At 37.7% G+C, this 16,864-nt stretch overlaps 1 protein-coding gene across 5 annotated transcripts in view; it reads left to right on the forward strand.

Moving 5' to 3' along the window:
* The first annotated feature begins 852 nt into the window (after positions 1-852).
* The window catches only part of DPP8 (dipeptidyl peptidase 8), a 63,768-nt gene continuing 47,756 nt past the window's right edge, over positions 853-16,864 (forward strand). For 2 of the 5 annotated variants that reach the window (XR_004625572.1, XM_034660810.1), the window contains exons 1-4: positions 853-1,049; positions 2,771-2,908; positions 5,086-5,355; positions 11,473-11,585. Coding sequence is in view for 4 of the 5 variants with exons in the window: in XM_034660810.1 (XP_034516701.1) it covers positions 2,872-2,908; positions 5,086-5,355; positions 11,473-11,585 (420 nt within the window). In the remaining variant the exon portion in view is untranslated. The other 3 variants (XM_034660807.1, XM_034660809.1, XM_034660808.1) reach the window with 3 other exon arrangements.

The raw sequence follows: 16,864 nt of genomic DNA on the forward strand, positions 1-16,864 counted from the left end.
AAAATTCACAGAGGAGTCCCAGTGAAAATGACTGTACTTTTCTTTTAAGGGAGCCCAACTAAAAAAAGCCTCCAAAGTGAGTAACTACATAATGAGGAAAGGAACGTGGCACCCAAATAGATCTTTTACAAGTACTATTATAATAAAACCTAATGACACACACCTCTGACACATTGCTCTTGGTAATAATAGAAAGGAGAGGAGGACCGGCTTTTCCATTGCTCTGTTCTACACCTGCCACTTTCCCAATCATTCCCAGGCTCCCTTTTTCTCAGCCAATGCATGGTGTAAAATAGGACGAAGATTATGGGTCAAGGGACCTACCTGCCTCTTGTTGTAATTACAGTAAGTCACTCATTTCCTGCCCTAGCCCCCAATTTCCTCCTTTTATGTGTGATTGTACCACATAATGGTTTTTCGTAATTATAACTGTTATATCTCTTCTACAGATAAACCATGGCTCAAAGAGATGGAATGACCTGCTAAAGATCACTAATTAGTATGAGAACCAAGTCCCTCCCCTCTGTCATCTCCACGAAGGGGCAAGGATTTTTGCTGGCTTGCTCCTTGCTCTAATCTCAGCGTCTACAACTCTGCCTGGCACATAGCAGGCACTCAATATGTATTTGTTGAATGAAAAAAAAAAATGAGTAAGTAGAGGCGCGCCACAGTGCTTCCTGCGGCTTCCAGAAAGTCGCTGCCTCTTTCTGGATTTCATCGGTCCCCGTCCCGCGCCCGGTTCGTTCCTCCGGCCACTAGACAGCACTGTGGCAACGCACCCCACCCAGCAGGGAGCGGCGCCCTTCTTGGCCCCGCGGAGCCTTCGCTGGTCGGAGGGCGGGTCGCGAGGAACCGGAAGTGCCGGAGCGCAGCTGCCGCCGCCGCCGCCGCCGCCTTTAAGTGCTGTGTTCGCCGCCTGGGTTATCACCGGCTCGGTCGCCGAGGAAGCCGCCGCAGCGGGGTCGGGAGTGGAGGCGGCGCGGCATGAAGCGGCGCAGGCCCGCTCCGTAGCACGCGTCGGGACGCTCCGGGCGGGGCCGGGGGGGAAGGTGCAGTATCCGCCCCCTCTCCTTCCCCTTCGCCCGCGAGGCCTGGGCCCCAGCCCGGCGGGCCCGCTCCGCCTCACGGAGGAACCGCCCGGCGCGCTCTCCGGGTTAGCCCGCTCTGCGGTTTACCCGGCGCGCCGCCCTGCGCGGGTCAGAGCTGGTGGCGGGGCCCCGCTTGCCGGAAGAGGAAGCCGAGGCTCTGAGATTCCGAGTCCACCAACGTTCACTGGGCGCCCCCTGAGCGCTGGGTGCTGGCCTCCGGACTTCCACGTCCGTTATCTTAATTGAGCCTCGCTGGGGTTGGGAGCCGGGTATTGCCCGGGCTTGCAGATGAGGAAACGGAAGCCCGCAGAGGCGAAGGGATCTGCCTAAAGTTCGACTGTGGCGGATCGGATTCGGACTGAGATTTTTTTGGTTTCCCAGCCGGTGTTCTTTTCCTTCCTCCTGCCTCACTAGGTCGATTCCCTCCCTGCTCACCGGCCCCTTCTCATTCTATTTCACACCCCCCGGGGCAGGATAGATACATTTCTTTCCCTCGAGCCACCTCTCCCCTCACACACTTTCTCCTGAGACTTCCAAGACTTGGCATCCCCCCATTCTCCTCAACATTCTCTGCTACACCTGTCCTCTTCTTCCCCATTCATAGCTTTCCAGATCTTTGCCCCAGTCAGTGATAATGAACCTCTCAACTAACTGTGGACCCTGAAGAGTGAAATAACTAGGCTTCAATGAGGCGTGGGGTGTTCAAGTGGACGACTGTTTGGCTCTTGGATTAAAAATAAGAATGACATTTGAGTCCATCCAGATTCAGGAGTTCTGAAGTTATTCTCTAACCCAAGATGCTCTTCTCAGAGTGAGGTGCTTAGTGCATGGGACGGTGTCTTGACATCTTAGTCCATTGTTCTTATATTAGCATAACTTCACTGTGTTCCCTCCATTTGCCCCTGAGCTTTTCTCACCACGTCTCTCTCCATCACCTGCTTGGGCTATGAGAGCCCAGCATTAAAACTGATAATGAAATAACAAGTGTAATCACCGATCCTCTTTTTTTTTTTTTTTTCCTTTTACTAAGTCAGAATTTCAACAACTTAATGCTTCCTTTTATGGAAAAGTTAGCTGGAAAGGAAAGGAGCAAAAGTGGAACGCACTTAAAATGGATAGCACGTTCTTTGTCTTATGAAAAAGGTTATTAAATGCAAATTAGTTCCCTTTCCACAAAAAATGGCCTGTTTATAATTCTTATTGGTTGTTCTGAGTCTACTCCATCTCCAACCAGCTCAATATGTATTACGTAAAATAATGCAAATGTATTATTAATGTAAAAGCAGGAACAGAACCAAGCACACAAATGAATGTTAGTAATCATCTGTCATTTTTGAGGATTTGTAGTAGCCACCTGAGTGACCTCACGTTTGTGTGCCTTCTATACTTTCTAAAGTTCTTCCATAGTTTTCCTTATAATGTACATCTAGATGTCAGGATTTACACTATGGTTAGGATATCCTTTTGAGTAAATTAGGCTATACATTTCAGAAATTTTTTAAAAATTATGATTTTGATAATCTAAAATATAGATACAAAATAATTCAGGGATTATATATCACACCAAGAAGAATGTTTCTATGTCAATGTTAAGTACTATTTAGATTTAATCTTTCTGGCCACATATCCATTTCAATAATGATCAACAGCCTTATATCTTATTTCATTATCCTGGTGAGCAGGATTGGATGGTGAGAAAAGGAAAGACTCCTGTGAGAAGAGAACAAGATGAGCAGAGGGATCTATGCTTGAAGTTGAGTCACTTGAAAAAAGATCTCTTTGAATGTGGAAGAGATCTGAGCAGATGAAAATACAATCAGGTAGGCACAAGGGAAGGGCCTTAAGTGAAGAGGTAGGTGGGGCAGTGACGTATATGCACTGTGCTGAAAACCTATGCTGATTCTCTTTTCTAATTTTTGAAATTAGAACTTTGAGAATGTATTTGAATATGAGGTGTTAATGGAAATCTGGAACTTAAATCATTTTGTTAGACATTTGTGTAAATTACTAAAATTATACAGTATCATATCTAGCCTAGAAAATGCAGGATATTCATTGACTATAAACAGAGTAGTAGAATGTCATTTGAACTGTAAAATTTGAGCGTGTATGTGTGTGTGTAGAGAGACAGAAATAGTCCAGAGACCTAGTACAATTTAGGAATAGCAGGTGATTTGCTATTAATGAGTGTGAGCTATTTCAACTTAGACGTAGGAGAGCTGTCAAGTTAATGGTGACTCAGGAAGCTGGGCAGTAAGCCTTGGGAAATCTGCCTGCTGAGTTTCCTGGTTCTGTTCCCTAGCCCTATTCTTAGGAGCAGTGGTTCGGACATGAAGTTCCAAATTTAACAAAAGTTGAGAAAAATGAACACGGTTTGTGTAGCTTTTTCTCTCATTTGTCCCTAACTCTGTTAGAAGTGAAACTAGATCCACTGCCATATTTGATAGAAAGTAGGCCTCCCACTAACTTTTAGATGGGCAATCTCCACTGTCATATACTGCCATTTACTAGCAGCTGAGCCAAAACAACTTCTCTGCTGGGCTGCTTGGATTTTGGTCCTTGGCGGTAAATGCCCCATTGTAGTAATGTTACAGGTTGGATACCTGATACAATTCTTGAATGGGTTTTCTGGTCATTTTTGCTACTGTTACATTGAAGATGGTAGTATAGTTCACTGTAGCATAAAAAAAGACACACTATCCTGGCGACACAGTTCGTTTCATTTTGCATGCCATAATGCTTGCCTGGTGGACTAATTCACAACCCACACCTGCTAATTATTTTTTCTCTGTGGTTGGTAGTTACCCTGGACTCTTGTTAACCTGGGAAATTGAGCTTTAAAAAAAAGACATCCTATTAAATATACAACCATGCATTGATTGTTGTTCTAGAGTTAATTACATAAATGTAATCTATTTCTCTCCCATATCCACAGGTTGCTCCAGAATTTTTGTTTATGCTGCTTCTTTTAGGTAGTTTCACAAATAATCCATGTCAAAATATCACACAATGGCTTGTTATAACCCTTCTAATTATTTTTTCTGATATGTCGCTGCTTTAAGTATTGAAATATTGTTTAAATATTGAAATAGATAAAATAATCCTCTTCTGAATTTGTAAAATGAAAAGAAATATCATCAGTAGGTGAAATACTAACACTGTTTTGGGGTTGAACTGGAAAATTAAGTTCAGATTTTTATCAGAATATCGATAGTACAAACATTAAATGCTTTTTGCATAAACAACTTCACCTAATTAAAGCTAATTAAAGTATCTTTTTTCTCCCATTTAATCACGAGAGTGAAAGTTACATAATCTGTAATAGTAGTTACATAAATTCCTTATAGTTACCAAAAGTGATCATAAGATAGTGATGTCTAGGCAAGAGCAGAAGACAAAGAAAAATGTACCAGCCAGTTAAGTCTTTTGTTGTTTGGAGTTCCACTTAAATGGAAACAGTATTTATATTATCTTGGTAAGTGCCCTAGGAAGTTTATTACAAGTAGATTGTTTGCTGCAATTTTATTACTGTTCTAATTGGTCATGATTATTTCTGTTAACTGAAGTCCACATTTATCAAATGTGTTACTTTTTTAAGTGCAAAAACACTTACCTCCCTTAGCACATTGAGATTCACTGTTGACATGCTCTTGGATAGAGCATAGCAGCCAACTGGCATATGGCCTGTTTCCTTCCAGTGTGGGAAAGAAAAAAGGAATTTTGGCAAGAGATATGTAAGGACAGCCTTTTATAAAAGTTGCTAAAGGGATTTATAGTCACATTGAAACAGACATGACCTCAATTTTTTAAAAATCTAATTTTTAAACTGAACACAGAGAAGGTGGAGCTATTAACTTTTCTTACTAGGTTTCATTGCAGCTGTGCTGAAGAGCATTTTTTTCTTGCCTTTTTGGTGGGGGGAACACTATCAGACTCATTCCCATTAATATAAAAGAGGACTGGCCTGTGAACAACTTCATGTGCCTTATTTTTCTAGGAAAATGCAACATGGCAGCAGCAATGGAAACAGAACAGCTGGGTGTTGAGATCTTTGAAACTGCAGATTGTGAGGAGAATATTGAATCACAGGATCGGCCTAAATTGGAGCCATTTTATGTTGAGCGATATTCCTGGAGTCAGCTTAAAAAGCTCCTTGCTGATACCAGAAAATATCATGGCTACATGATGGCTAAGGCACCACATGATTTTATGTTTGTGAAGAGGAATGATCCAGATGGGCCTCATTCAGACAGGATCTATTACCTTGGTGAGTATGAAGTCATAGTTTCTGAGAGGAAGTGCTTTCTTAATTCAAAATCTAGATAAAATTGGCACTCAAATTTTGGTGAATAAATAATGAATCATTGATGTTCCACTAAAGGAACAAAATGCATTTCCTTAGGAATGGTCAGATTAGGAGCATAAACAGTAAAACCACATTCAACAGTTGCTGCTTTTGTTTTTTTAAACCAAGGCTGGTTCTGGTGTCTTTTTCCTGAGCCTGTTCACTCCAGATTTAAGATCTGTCTGAATTAAATATATTATGCCACTGACTTACTTCTTTGTTTATTAAATTTTTCTTAAAATTTTTATTTATTTATTTTAGAGATAGCGCCTGTGAGAGAGAGCGGGAGGGGGGGCAGGGGCAGAGAGGGAGGGAGAGGGACAAGTAGACTCCATATTGAGCCCCTCCGGGCTCAATCTCAGCAACACTGCGATCATGACCTGAGCCTAAATCAAGAGTCAGCCCCTTAACCAACTAAGCCACCCAGGTGTCCTTTGTTTATTAAATTTTTAAAAATAGGTTTACTGCTTTTTTCCAAAGTTATTTTATTCATACACATATATATATTTTTAGAGATACTCTCTGCATTAGCCCACATCAGTAATTCTAGATGCATTTTTTTAACAGCTTAAGACTATTCCATTATATAATTGTGCCATATTTATTTAACCATGCCTCTAATAAGGAGCATTTAGGTTTTTCTATTATACTGTTACAAAAGATGAGGCAATGACTATCACTGTATTAGATCATTTGGTACGTTTGTGAATTTACGTATAGGACTAATTCCAAAGGGTGGAATTGCTGGGACAAAAGGTGTGTGTATTCTGAATTTTGGTTGATATTGCCAAATTATCCTTCTAACAAGGTTATAGGGTTTATATTCCTATCAGTGTTGTCTCAGAATATCTGTTTCTTCACACCTGTACCAGTAGCGAGTAATCATACTTTATCTTTTCCAGTCTGATTAGTGAACAGCAGTCTCATTGTAGTTGGTTTTTAAATTACAGGTTTTTTTAATTGAGGTATAATTGACATTATGTTAGTTTCAGGTGTACAATATAAAGACTTGATACTTGTATACAGTATAAAAGGATCACCAAAATAAGTGATCTAGATCTTTTATAATATCTAGATATTAACTAGGTATCTTTGACCTTACAGATTAAAGAAAAAATATTTTTTCTTATGATGAGAATTAGAATTAAGATCTCTCTTCACAACTTTCAAATATGCGATACAATGTTATGAATTATAGTCACCACTCTGTACATTACATTCCAATATCATAATTTTAATTCCAATTATAAGTGAGGTTGAGCATCTTTTCACATATTTAAGAGACATTTGTATTTCCTTTAAGTCCTTACCAATTTATACTTTTTTGTTTTTTAGTTTATATATTTTTTTATTATTAACATACAATGTATTATTTGTTTCAGGGGTACAGGTCTGTGATTCATCAGTCTTACACAATACACAGCACTCACCACAGCCCATACCCTCCCCAGTGTCCACCACCCATCCATCCCATCCCTCCCACCCCCCTCCATACCAGCAACCCTCAGTTTGTTTCCTGAGGTTAAGAGTCTCTTACAGTTTGTCTGCCTCTCTGGTTTCTTTTTGTTTCATTTTTTCCTCCCTTCCCCTATGATCCTCTGCCTTGTTTCTCACCTTCCACACATCAGTGAGATCATATGATAATTGTCTTTCTCTGATTGACTTATTTCACTTAGCATAATACCCTCTAGTTCCATCCACGTCATTGCAAATGGTAAGATTTTTTGATGGCTGTATAATATTCCATCGCATATATATACCACATCTTTATCCATTCATCTGTTGATGGACTCCTGGGCTCTTTCCATAGTTTGGCTATTGTGGACGTTGCTGCTATGAACACTGGGGTTCAGGTGCTCCTTCAGAATCTTTGGGGTAAATACTTAGTAGTGCAATTGCTGGGTCCTAGGATATAGCTCTGTTTTCAACTTTTTGAGGAACCTCCCCATACTGTTTTCCAGAGTGGCCGCATTCCCACCAACAGTGTAGAAGGGCTCCCTTTTCTCCGTATCCTCGCCAACATCTGTCGTTTCCTGACTTCTTAATTTTAGCCATTCTGACTAGTGTGAGGTGGTATCTCATTGTAGTTTTGATTTGTATTTCCCTGTTGCCGAAAGATGTTGATCACTTTTTCATATGTCTGTTGGCCATTTGGATGTCTTCTCTGCAGAAATGTCTGTTGTCTTCTGCCCATTTCATGATTGGATTATTTGTTCTTGGGTGTTGAGTTTGATAAGTTCTCTATAGATTTTGGATACTAACCCTTTATCTGATATGTCATTTGCAAGTATCTTCTCCCATTCTGTTGATTGTCTTTTGGTTTTGTTGACTGTTTCCTTTGCTGTGCAAAAGCTTTTTATCTTGATGAAGTCCCAATAGTTCATTTTTGCCCTTGCTTCCCTTGCTTTTGGCGATGTGTCCAGGAAGAAGTTGCTGTGGCTGAGGTTGAAGAGGTTGCTGCCTGTGTTCTCCAGAAGGATTTTGTTGGATTCCGTCTCACATTTAGGTCTTTCATCCATTTTGAGTCTATTTTTGTGTATGGTGTTAAGAAAATGGTCCAGTTACATTCTTCTGCATGTGGCTGTCCAATTTTCCCAAACACCATTTGTTGAAGAGACTATCTTTTTTCCATTGGATGTTCTTTCCTGCTTTGTAAAGATTAGTTGACCATAGAATTGAGGGTCCATTTCTGGGTTCTCTATTCTGTTCCATTGATCTATGTGTTCCATTGATCTATGTTCCATTGATCTATGTTTTTGTGCCAGTACCATACTGTCTTGATGATTACAGCTTTGTAATAGAGCTTGAAGTCCGAAATTGTGATGTCACCAGCTTTGCTTTACTTTTTCAACATTCTTCTGGCTATTCGAGGTCTTTTCTGGTTCCATACAAATTTTAGGATTATTTGTTCCATTTCCGTGGAAAAAGTTGATGGTATTTTGATAGGGATTGCATTGAATGTGTAGATTGCTCTAGGTAGCATAGACATTTTCACAATATTTTTTCTTTCAATCCATGAGCTTGGAACTTTTTTCCATTTCTTTGTGTCTTCCTCAGTTTCTTTCATGAATATTCTACAGTTTTCTGAGTACAGATCCTTTCCCTCTTTGGTTAGATTTATTTTTAGGTATCTTATGATTTTTGGTGCAATTGTAAATGGGATCGACTCCTTAATTTCTCTTTCTTCTGTCTCGTTGCTGGTGTATAGAAATGCAACGATTTCTGTGCATTGATTTTATATCCTGCCACTTTACTGAATTCCTGTATGAGTTCTAGCTGTTTGGGGTGGAGTCTTTTGGGTTTTTCACGTAAAGTATCACATCATCTGCAAAGAGTGAGAGTTTAACTTCTTTGCCAATTCGGATACCTTTTATTTCTTTTTGTTGTCTGATTGCTGAGGCTAGGACCTGTAGTACTATGTTAAACAGCAGTTGTGATAGTGGACATCCCTGCCATGTTCCTGACCTTAGGGGAAAAGCTTTTGGTTTTTCCCCAGTATTTTTCTTATTAAAGCATTTTTTTTTTTTTTTTGTACAATGAGGGAATTAACCCATTGTGGTATTTTCCTCTGAGGTTTAATTTGTCTTTTGCCTTTAGTGCCTTTTGTCATGTAGAAATTTGTGATTTTTTTTTTTTTTTTTTTTTTTGGATAGTTAAATTTGTACTTCTCTGTAGGTTTTGGCATCCTAACTAGAAAGGCTCTCCCAACTCCAGGATTATGTCTTTTAAGATCTTTATATGTTTTGGACTTTCTGTTTGGTTCCATTGCTCTGTCAGATCGAGTACTAATACTGTGTTGCTGCTACTGTTATTACCCTCGCTGTATATGTTTTACTGTTGGATAGCACTAGTTACCTTTCATCACTTTTTCGTACTTTTCTTGACTATTTTTGTTTGCTTGTTTTTCTGTGAGAACTTAAAATTAGCTTGTATAGCTTCTTTCTCCTGGTGCTAGTTATACTGTTGTAGGATTACATTATATTTATGGGGTGAAGTTAGGGAAAATTGACAGTCTTAAAAATATTGAGCTTTTCAAGAAAGTTGTATGCTTTTTCATTTGTTCAAGTCTTTTATATTCATCTGAAGTTAATATTTTTTCTCTGTATAAATCCGTTGTTCAAAAAAAATTTTTTTTTAGATTTATTTATTAGAGAGAGTGGGTGCATGCGTACAGAAGAGTGTGTGAGCAGCGGGAGGGGCAGGGAAGAGGGAGAAAGAGAGAAGCAGACTCCCCACTGGGGGTGGATCCCAAAGCAGGGCTCCATCGGACCACCCTGAAATCATGATCTGAGCCAGAATCAAGAGTCAGAGGCTTAACTGACTGAGCCACCTGGACGCCCCATTTGTTTTATAAATTTTAATATATTGTGAACACCAATAAGTGTGTTCCATTGTGTCATCAGGAGAGAAACAATGGAAGAAGTTTGTTTTGTGCTTACATAGAACTGGTGTGTGCATACCTAGAATGCCTTGGAAGTTTTCATTGGGCATGTGTGAAGCCAAGGAAGATGTTATGGAGTGAGGAACAGTTTTACGAGGGGCAACTGAAATGATTGTGGGGAATGGCTCTCATTTGAAAATAGATGAGAACCAGTTTTTTCATATTTGAGGGCTGAAGACTCTTAGAAGGAGAAGGCTTAAGGAGGATATGATCACGTTTTGTAAAATGGTATAGATAGGTGACTGCAATCCTAACAATTCTATAACAAAGTAACTCTGGAATATACAGAATAGATTGAAGACAAAGTCAGATGCTAAAGTGAATGTCAGCTCATACCTAACTTTTACTCCAAAAGGCAATACAAACTAAGAAAGTTTAAGAATAGTTTAGGAAAGAAACGAAATAAAGGAAGATATGGATATTTGGGGGCTCATCCCCAGCCTTTGCAAGGGTTGGCATGGAACTTACCATGCCTTCCATAGACTACCTTCTCTGCCATTATCAGAAACACTAGGCTGAAGATCATTTCTATCCAAGAGAGAGTTCCTTGTTCTTCCTGTGTATTTTATCATCTTCCTTCACCTTCCTCTAGCTTTTTTGGAAATGATACCATTCTAGCACCTTTTATGGTAGAAGGGCTTTGTTTTACTTTGTTTTCTTTGGTTCACATCTTCATAATCATAGTGTTTTTCTGTTACTTCTCTTTTGTATGTAGCTCATTCTACACTGCTGTGATACGCACATTCAGTTACTGCATGATTTCACAGAATAGGCTTGGCTTCTACTTAGTATAGACCTCTTTACTTCACCCATCTCCAATAAATGACAAAGAGATTTTTAGCAAATCACGTATTTTAACAAATCAGATTTTGTGTTGTTTTAATGAGTATACTTTCATCTGAAATTTAATACAGACTCTGTTATAGGACATTTATAATGAAGAAAAACTAGAATTCATTTAGACCTATGTACTGCTTAAATAAGTAGTTTAAATGATTCGGGAAAAAAAGAAACTTAGTAATCTGCTGTTGTCACAAAGCACCCCCATTTGGAATTTCATGAATCTATTGCTAACTTGTAAGAGACTTAACAATTTTCAAAAAACTAAAAATGACAATTGTCCTTATATCATCTTACACACTTTTATGTTTGTTTTGAGAGGGACCAAGATCTGAATATTGAAATGAAACCTGAGCATTTTTTGTGAAACCTGGGTTTTATTGAAGAAAATTTCCATGGCAAATGGCATGTGCATCTCCTACTTGTTAACCTTCCCATAGAGTGCAACATTTTGCAGTATGTAGAAGGCATAATGGGGTGCCTGGGTGGCTCAGTCAGTTAAGCAGCCAACTCTTGATTTCTGCTCAGGTCATGATCTCGGGGTCCTGGGATCGAGCCCCATGTCGGGCTCCACATGCTGTGTGTAGAGTCGGCTTTAGGATTCTCTCCTTCTCCTTCTGCCCCTTCCCCAACTCATGCTGTCTGGTTCTCTGTAAAAATGGATAAATAAATCTTTTTTTTAAGCATGTATTTAGACTGTGATTGCAGTAGATTGCTATTTTTGAAAATAATTTCTAAATGATTATTTTCTCTTAAAGCTATGTCTGGTGAGAACAGAGAAAATACACTGTTTTATTCTGAAATTCCCAAAACCATCAACAGAGCAGCAGTCTTAATGCTCTCTTGGAAGCCTCTTTTGGATCTTTTTCAGGTAGGATTAAACAATGCTATTCCTGTGATCTGGTGTATATTTTCAGATACTGCCGTTACTAAGAGGCAGAAATCCAAGTGGGGTTTTATATTTGAAGTAGATGTGAATCAAAAAGACTTAAAATATTTTTATATTTTTGAATGTATGACTGTTTAATTCCATTTAATTCTCAGCATCTGAAACTATAGGATATTACAATTCTGATTTTTAAAACTAGCTTCTCCCTGTTTAGCCAACTTTCCCTTCTATAAACTTGTTAGTTATATAGTTCTCACATTTGAGGGGAAGAGTTGTTCATGTAAAAGAAGTAACTACATTTCCAGAAAGCTTTTTATTTAAATCTTTCAATTGAATTTGTAGTTCTGATACTTAGTAACAGTGCTAACTTAAGGGTTAAGTAAAGGAACTCAGTTCAGTTTTTGTTTCCAAATAGAATTCAATTTACGTAGAATCAAAGCTTAAGGATTGTTTTTGTTTTGTTTTTTCGGCTTTTTTCCTCCATATCTTATCATTAGACAAAGAGCGAATAGTTGAAAACATCCCAAGATGATAATTTGGGTGTGATTGCCCTTTTCATTCTCATTTATTATTTTACATTGAGTATTTCCTTATTAAATAGCTTTTTGGGTTAAATGAACTAAAATGTGATATTATTCTTAGGAATTAAAAAAATAATTTCTGGCAGCAGCTCTTTCTGCCCACAGGTCCTGTCCCTGTGTTTTAATAAACCACCAAAAAAAAAATTAAAAAAAAATAATTTCTATGATAACTAATCATTTTGACCGTAACTATTTATCAGGGCTGTTGTTTTTCACATAGACTTTTCTTTAAAAAAAAAGAACCAAAATAATGGTAGTTTCTTCATGGAACAGTTTGCAAATTAGTAAGTTGTTTTTTATTTTAAACTTTTATTATGGAAAATTTCAAATTACTAGAATCATGTGATTATCAATAATTATCAAATCTTGGCCATTTGCATTTCACTGTAGCCCTACCAGTCCCCCCATGCAGTCCCTACTCCCACCTTTTAGGTTATTTTGAAGCAAGCCAGATACGTTTCATTTCTAAATAAATCAGTGTGTATCTAAAGGGTAAAAATTCTTTTTAGACATTACCAGTATCATTATCATAACTTAAACAATTGTTGATCTTTTCTTCATAAGAAATATTCAGCTAGTGTTCAAATTTCCCTGATTTTTAACTATAATTTTTTTATACTTGATTTGTACAAATCAAGATCTAAATACATATGTTACAGTTGATTAATAGTCTCTTTTAATTTATTGGTTTGCCTTCCATCCTTTTTTTTCCCCATTGCACTTTATCTGTTGAAGAAAGAAGGTCTGTTTTTGTTGTTTATCCATGGTGTTATTTGATATATTTTTCAGTCCCCTGTATTTTCTGTAAATATGAATAGGTAGTTAGATCTAGAAACTTGATCAGACCCAGGTTTGCTTTTTTTTGAAAGCAGGGTCTCGAACAGATATTTGCACACCCATGTTCTTAGCAGCACTATTCACAATAGCCAAAAGGTGGAAACAACCCACGTGTCCATGGACAGATGGATGGATAAACAAAATGTGGTATATTCATACAATGGAGTATTATTCAGCCTTAAAAAAGAAGGAAATTCTGACATATGCTACAACATCGATGAACCATGAAGACGTTATGATAAGTGAAATAAGCCAGTCACAAAAGGACAAATACTATATGATTCCACTTACATGAGGTACCTAAAGTAGTCTAATTCATAGAGACAGAAAGTAGAAGGTGGTTGCCAGGGGCTGGGGGAAGGGAACAATGGGGAGCCGGTGTTATCGGGTATAGAATTTCAGTTGTACAAAATGAAGAAGTTCCAGAGATGGGTTACACAACAGTATAACTATACTTAACACTACTGAACTGTACACTTAAAAATAGCTAAGATGGTAAATTTTGTGTTATATATATTCTACCACAATTTAGAAGAAAGAACGCTTCATAAATAAGGTATGCTTCCATCCAGAGGCATATAGAGCCTTATTTCTCTTCTTATGGTGATGGCACCCTTTGATTATTGCCAAAATCCATTAATTCATTAGGAGTTATAAAACAGTGATATTTTATCATTCCTTCTTTATTTATTAACTGAAATACTCCTATAAAAAGAAATAACTATTCAACCACTCTTCAGTTATCCTGAGGCCTAGTTCCTAATGAAAAGGAGGGTTTGATTCTTTCATGTTGTCATTTTTCAAATAATTTGTTTCCTGCAGTCCTCCATAGGTGATCAAATAGGGTTTTTTTGGGTTTTGGGTTTTTTTGGTATCTTCATAAACTTACAGAGTAAACTTGTGCTGTTTTTTGATCCATTGGTAGTTATTCTTATTGTACAAATTGTCTTATTTTTGGCTGGTGGCAGCCCCTTCAACTTGACATGTCAAATCCTATTGATATGATCCTTGCTAGTGTGATGAAGACGTTCTACGTTCATCTTACACATTGCCTAGCCCATGCTTGGAAGTCATTTCTCCCGTGAGCTCTGGTTCCTTTAGAGGAAATTAGTATTAAGAGACCATGATCTGGGTACTAGGGATGTTCATTATTATTGGGTTGGTAATTGTTTCTTTGTTGTTGTTGTTGTTGTTGTTGAACACACTAGGGAATATATACATTTTGTGTGTGTGTGTGTGTGTGTGTGTTTGAAATGTAGGTATCAGTATGAATCCAAATCAATTCAGATAAACTAAAAGTTCAGACTGATACATCTAATTCAGATTTTACACGACAGGATTGTTCTTTAATCTCATTTATCTTACATGTGAATCTTCTTTCTCTGATCCCAAAGATCCCAGTTTAAACAACAATAGAATTACTCATTTGCTTCACCCGCGCAGCAGTTTCAAAATAACAAAGGAATCAACACTGTGATTACTTACGACAGTAACTTGGAATTGTTCTTCTCTGTGTGTTTATGCCAGCAGTTCTGTGCAGTGATGTGCATTTTCTTCATTTTGTTTTTGAGTGTTGGAATTCCTTTATTTTTAATTGAATTTTATTTTATAAAATAAAGGATTCTAAATTCAAAACCACAAAACAAGAGAAGCCTGTCTTCTCTACCCTATTTCCTTCCCTCTCCCTCTAGATAGCTATTTTGTTTTTAAATAGCTTATCCTTTTTTAAAAAATGTGAATATGTAGACATTCGTATCCCCCTTTAGATAAATAGTAACATACAATATACATTTTTTCTACCTTGAAATTTTCAAGTAACAGTGTATCCTTCAGACCACTCCATAGGAATCTATACATAATTTTTATTTCTTTTTACATCTGTATTGTGTTGTGCAGACTAATCATATTCAACAAGTTCCCTATTGATGGCCATTTCAGTTATTTTCAGTTGTTCTCTTACAAATAGTACCACAGTGAAACAGCTTGGGCATACAACTCTATATTTTTTCCTGGTATGTATTTAAGCTAGATTCTTAGAAATGGATTCTCTGGATCAAAAGGTATATGCTTTTGTAATTTTGCTAGAGAGTACCGCATTTCCTCCATAGGAACTGTGCCATTTTGAATCCTCAGTAGCAAGATATAAGTGTACCTGTTTTCCTACAGGCTCTCCAACATAATATATAGTCAAAATTTCTGATTTTTGCCAATTTGATAGATGGAAATGGTATCCCGATACAGTTTCATTTGCATTCCTGTTATAGACAAAATTGATCATCTTTTTATATAGTTAAAGGCTACTTGCATTTCTTTCTCTGTATATTGTTTTTTCATATTTCTAAACCATTTTTCTATGGTGTGATGGGTCTTTTTCTTCATTCTTAGGAGCCTTTTATATACTGGGGATATTAACCTTTTGTGATTTGTTGGCAAATATTTTTCCCAGGTTGTCATTTGTATTTTTACTCACTTTATGGTGGGATGGAGTGTGTGTGTGTGTGTGTGTGTGTGTGTGTGTGTGTGTTAGCCTGTGAAAGATTTTTATATCATCAAATGTATCAGTCTTCATTGCTTCTAGAATTTGTGTCTTCTGTCATAGTTAGCACAGTTTTCTCTACCCCCAAATTATAAAAGAATTCACTAATGTTCTCATCCGGTACTTACATGGATTCATTTTTTAAAGCTTGATTGAGGTATAATTGACATAATAAACTGCAAATATTGAAGTATACAATATGATAGATTTGGGCATACGTATGTACCTGTGAAACCATTATTTCAATCATTATCCCCGAACGTTTCCTCGTACCCTTTTGTAGTCTTCCCCTCCCACCCATCCCCAGACAACCATGGTACCAGTCTTGTACAGTCTTTCATAAGCCTTATCTCTTAAGTGTTTCAGATTTTTTATTCTACTGTAAATGGTATTTTCTAATTTCAATTTCTGGTTGTTCATTGCCAATATTTAGAATACAATTGATTTTGTATATTGATCTTATCCTGCAACCTTGCTTGAACTCTTTTATTAGTTCCATTAGATTTTTATAGCTTCCATTGGATTTTTCTATATAAACGGTCATATTGTCTGCAAACTGGCAGTATTACTTCTTCCTTTCCAATATGGTTGCCTTTTGTTTCTTTTCCTTGGGTTATTGTACTGCCTAACTCCTCCAGTACGAAGTTGAATAGAAATGGTGAAAGCAGATGTTCTTGTGTTCTTGATCTTAGGGGAGGAGTCATTCAGTCCTTAACCAGTAAGTCTATTAGCCATAGGTTTTTCATAAATGCCCTTTGGTAGGCTGGAGAAGTTCTCTTCTATTTCTGACTTGCTTAGAATTTTTATCAGGAACAGATACTGAGTTTTGTTAAAATTTTTTTTTTAAGATCTTATTTATTTGTCAGAGAGAGAGCACGCGCACAAGCAGGGGGAACAGTAGGCAGAGGGGGACAAGGAGCCTGATGCGGGACTTGATCCCAGGACCCTGGGATCATGACCTGAGCTAAAGGCAGACGGTTAGTTGCCTGAGTTCCCCAGGCATCCCTTTTTAAATGTTGAAAAGATGTTAAGGTTTTCTTTTTTAATTTGTTAATATGGCAAAGCATCACTTGATTATTGAGTATTAAATCAGCCTTGCAATCCTGGGATAAAACCTAACTTGGTTATGATTTATTTTATTTTATTATTTTTTTAAAAGATTTTACTTATTTATTTGACAGAGATAGAGACAGCCAGCGAGAGAGGCAACACAAGCAGGGGGAGTGGAAGAGGAAGAAGCAGGCTCATAGTGGAGGAGCCTGATGTGGGGGCTCGATCCCATAACGCCGGGATCACGCCCTGAGCCG

Source organism: Ailuropoda melanoleuca, chromosome 5 (assembly GCF_002007445.2).
Source record: "Ailuropoda melanoleuca isolate Jingjing chromosome 5, ASM200744v2, whole genome shotgun sequence".
Taxonomy (NCBI): domain Eukaryota; kingdom Metazoa; phylum Chordata; class Mammalia; order Carnivora; family Ursidae; genus Ailuropoda; species Ailuropoda melanoleuca.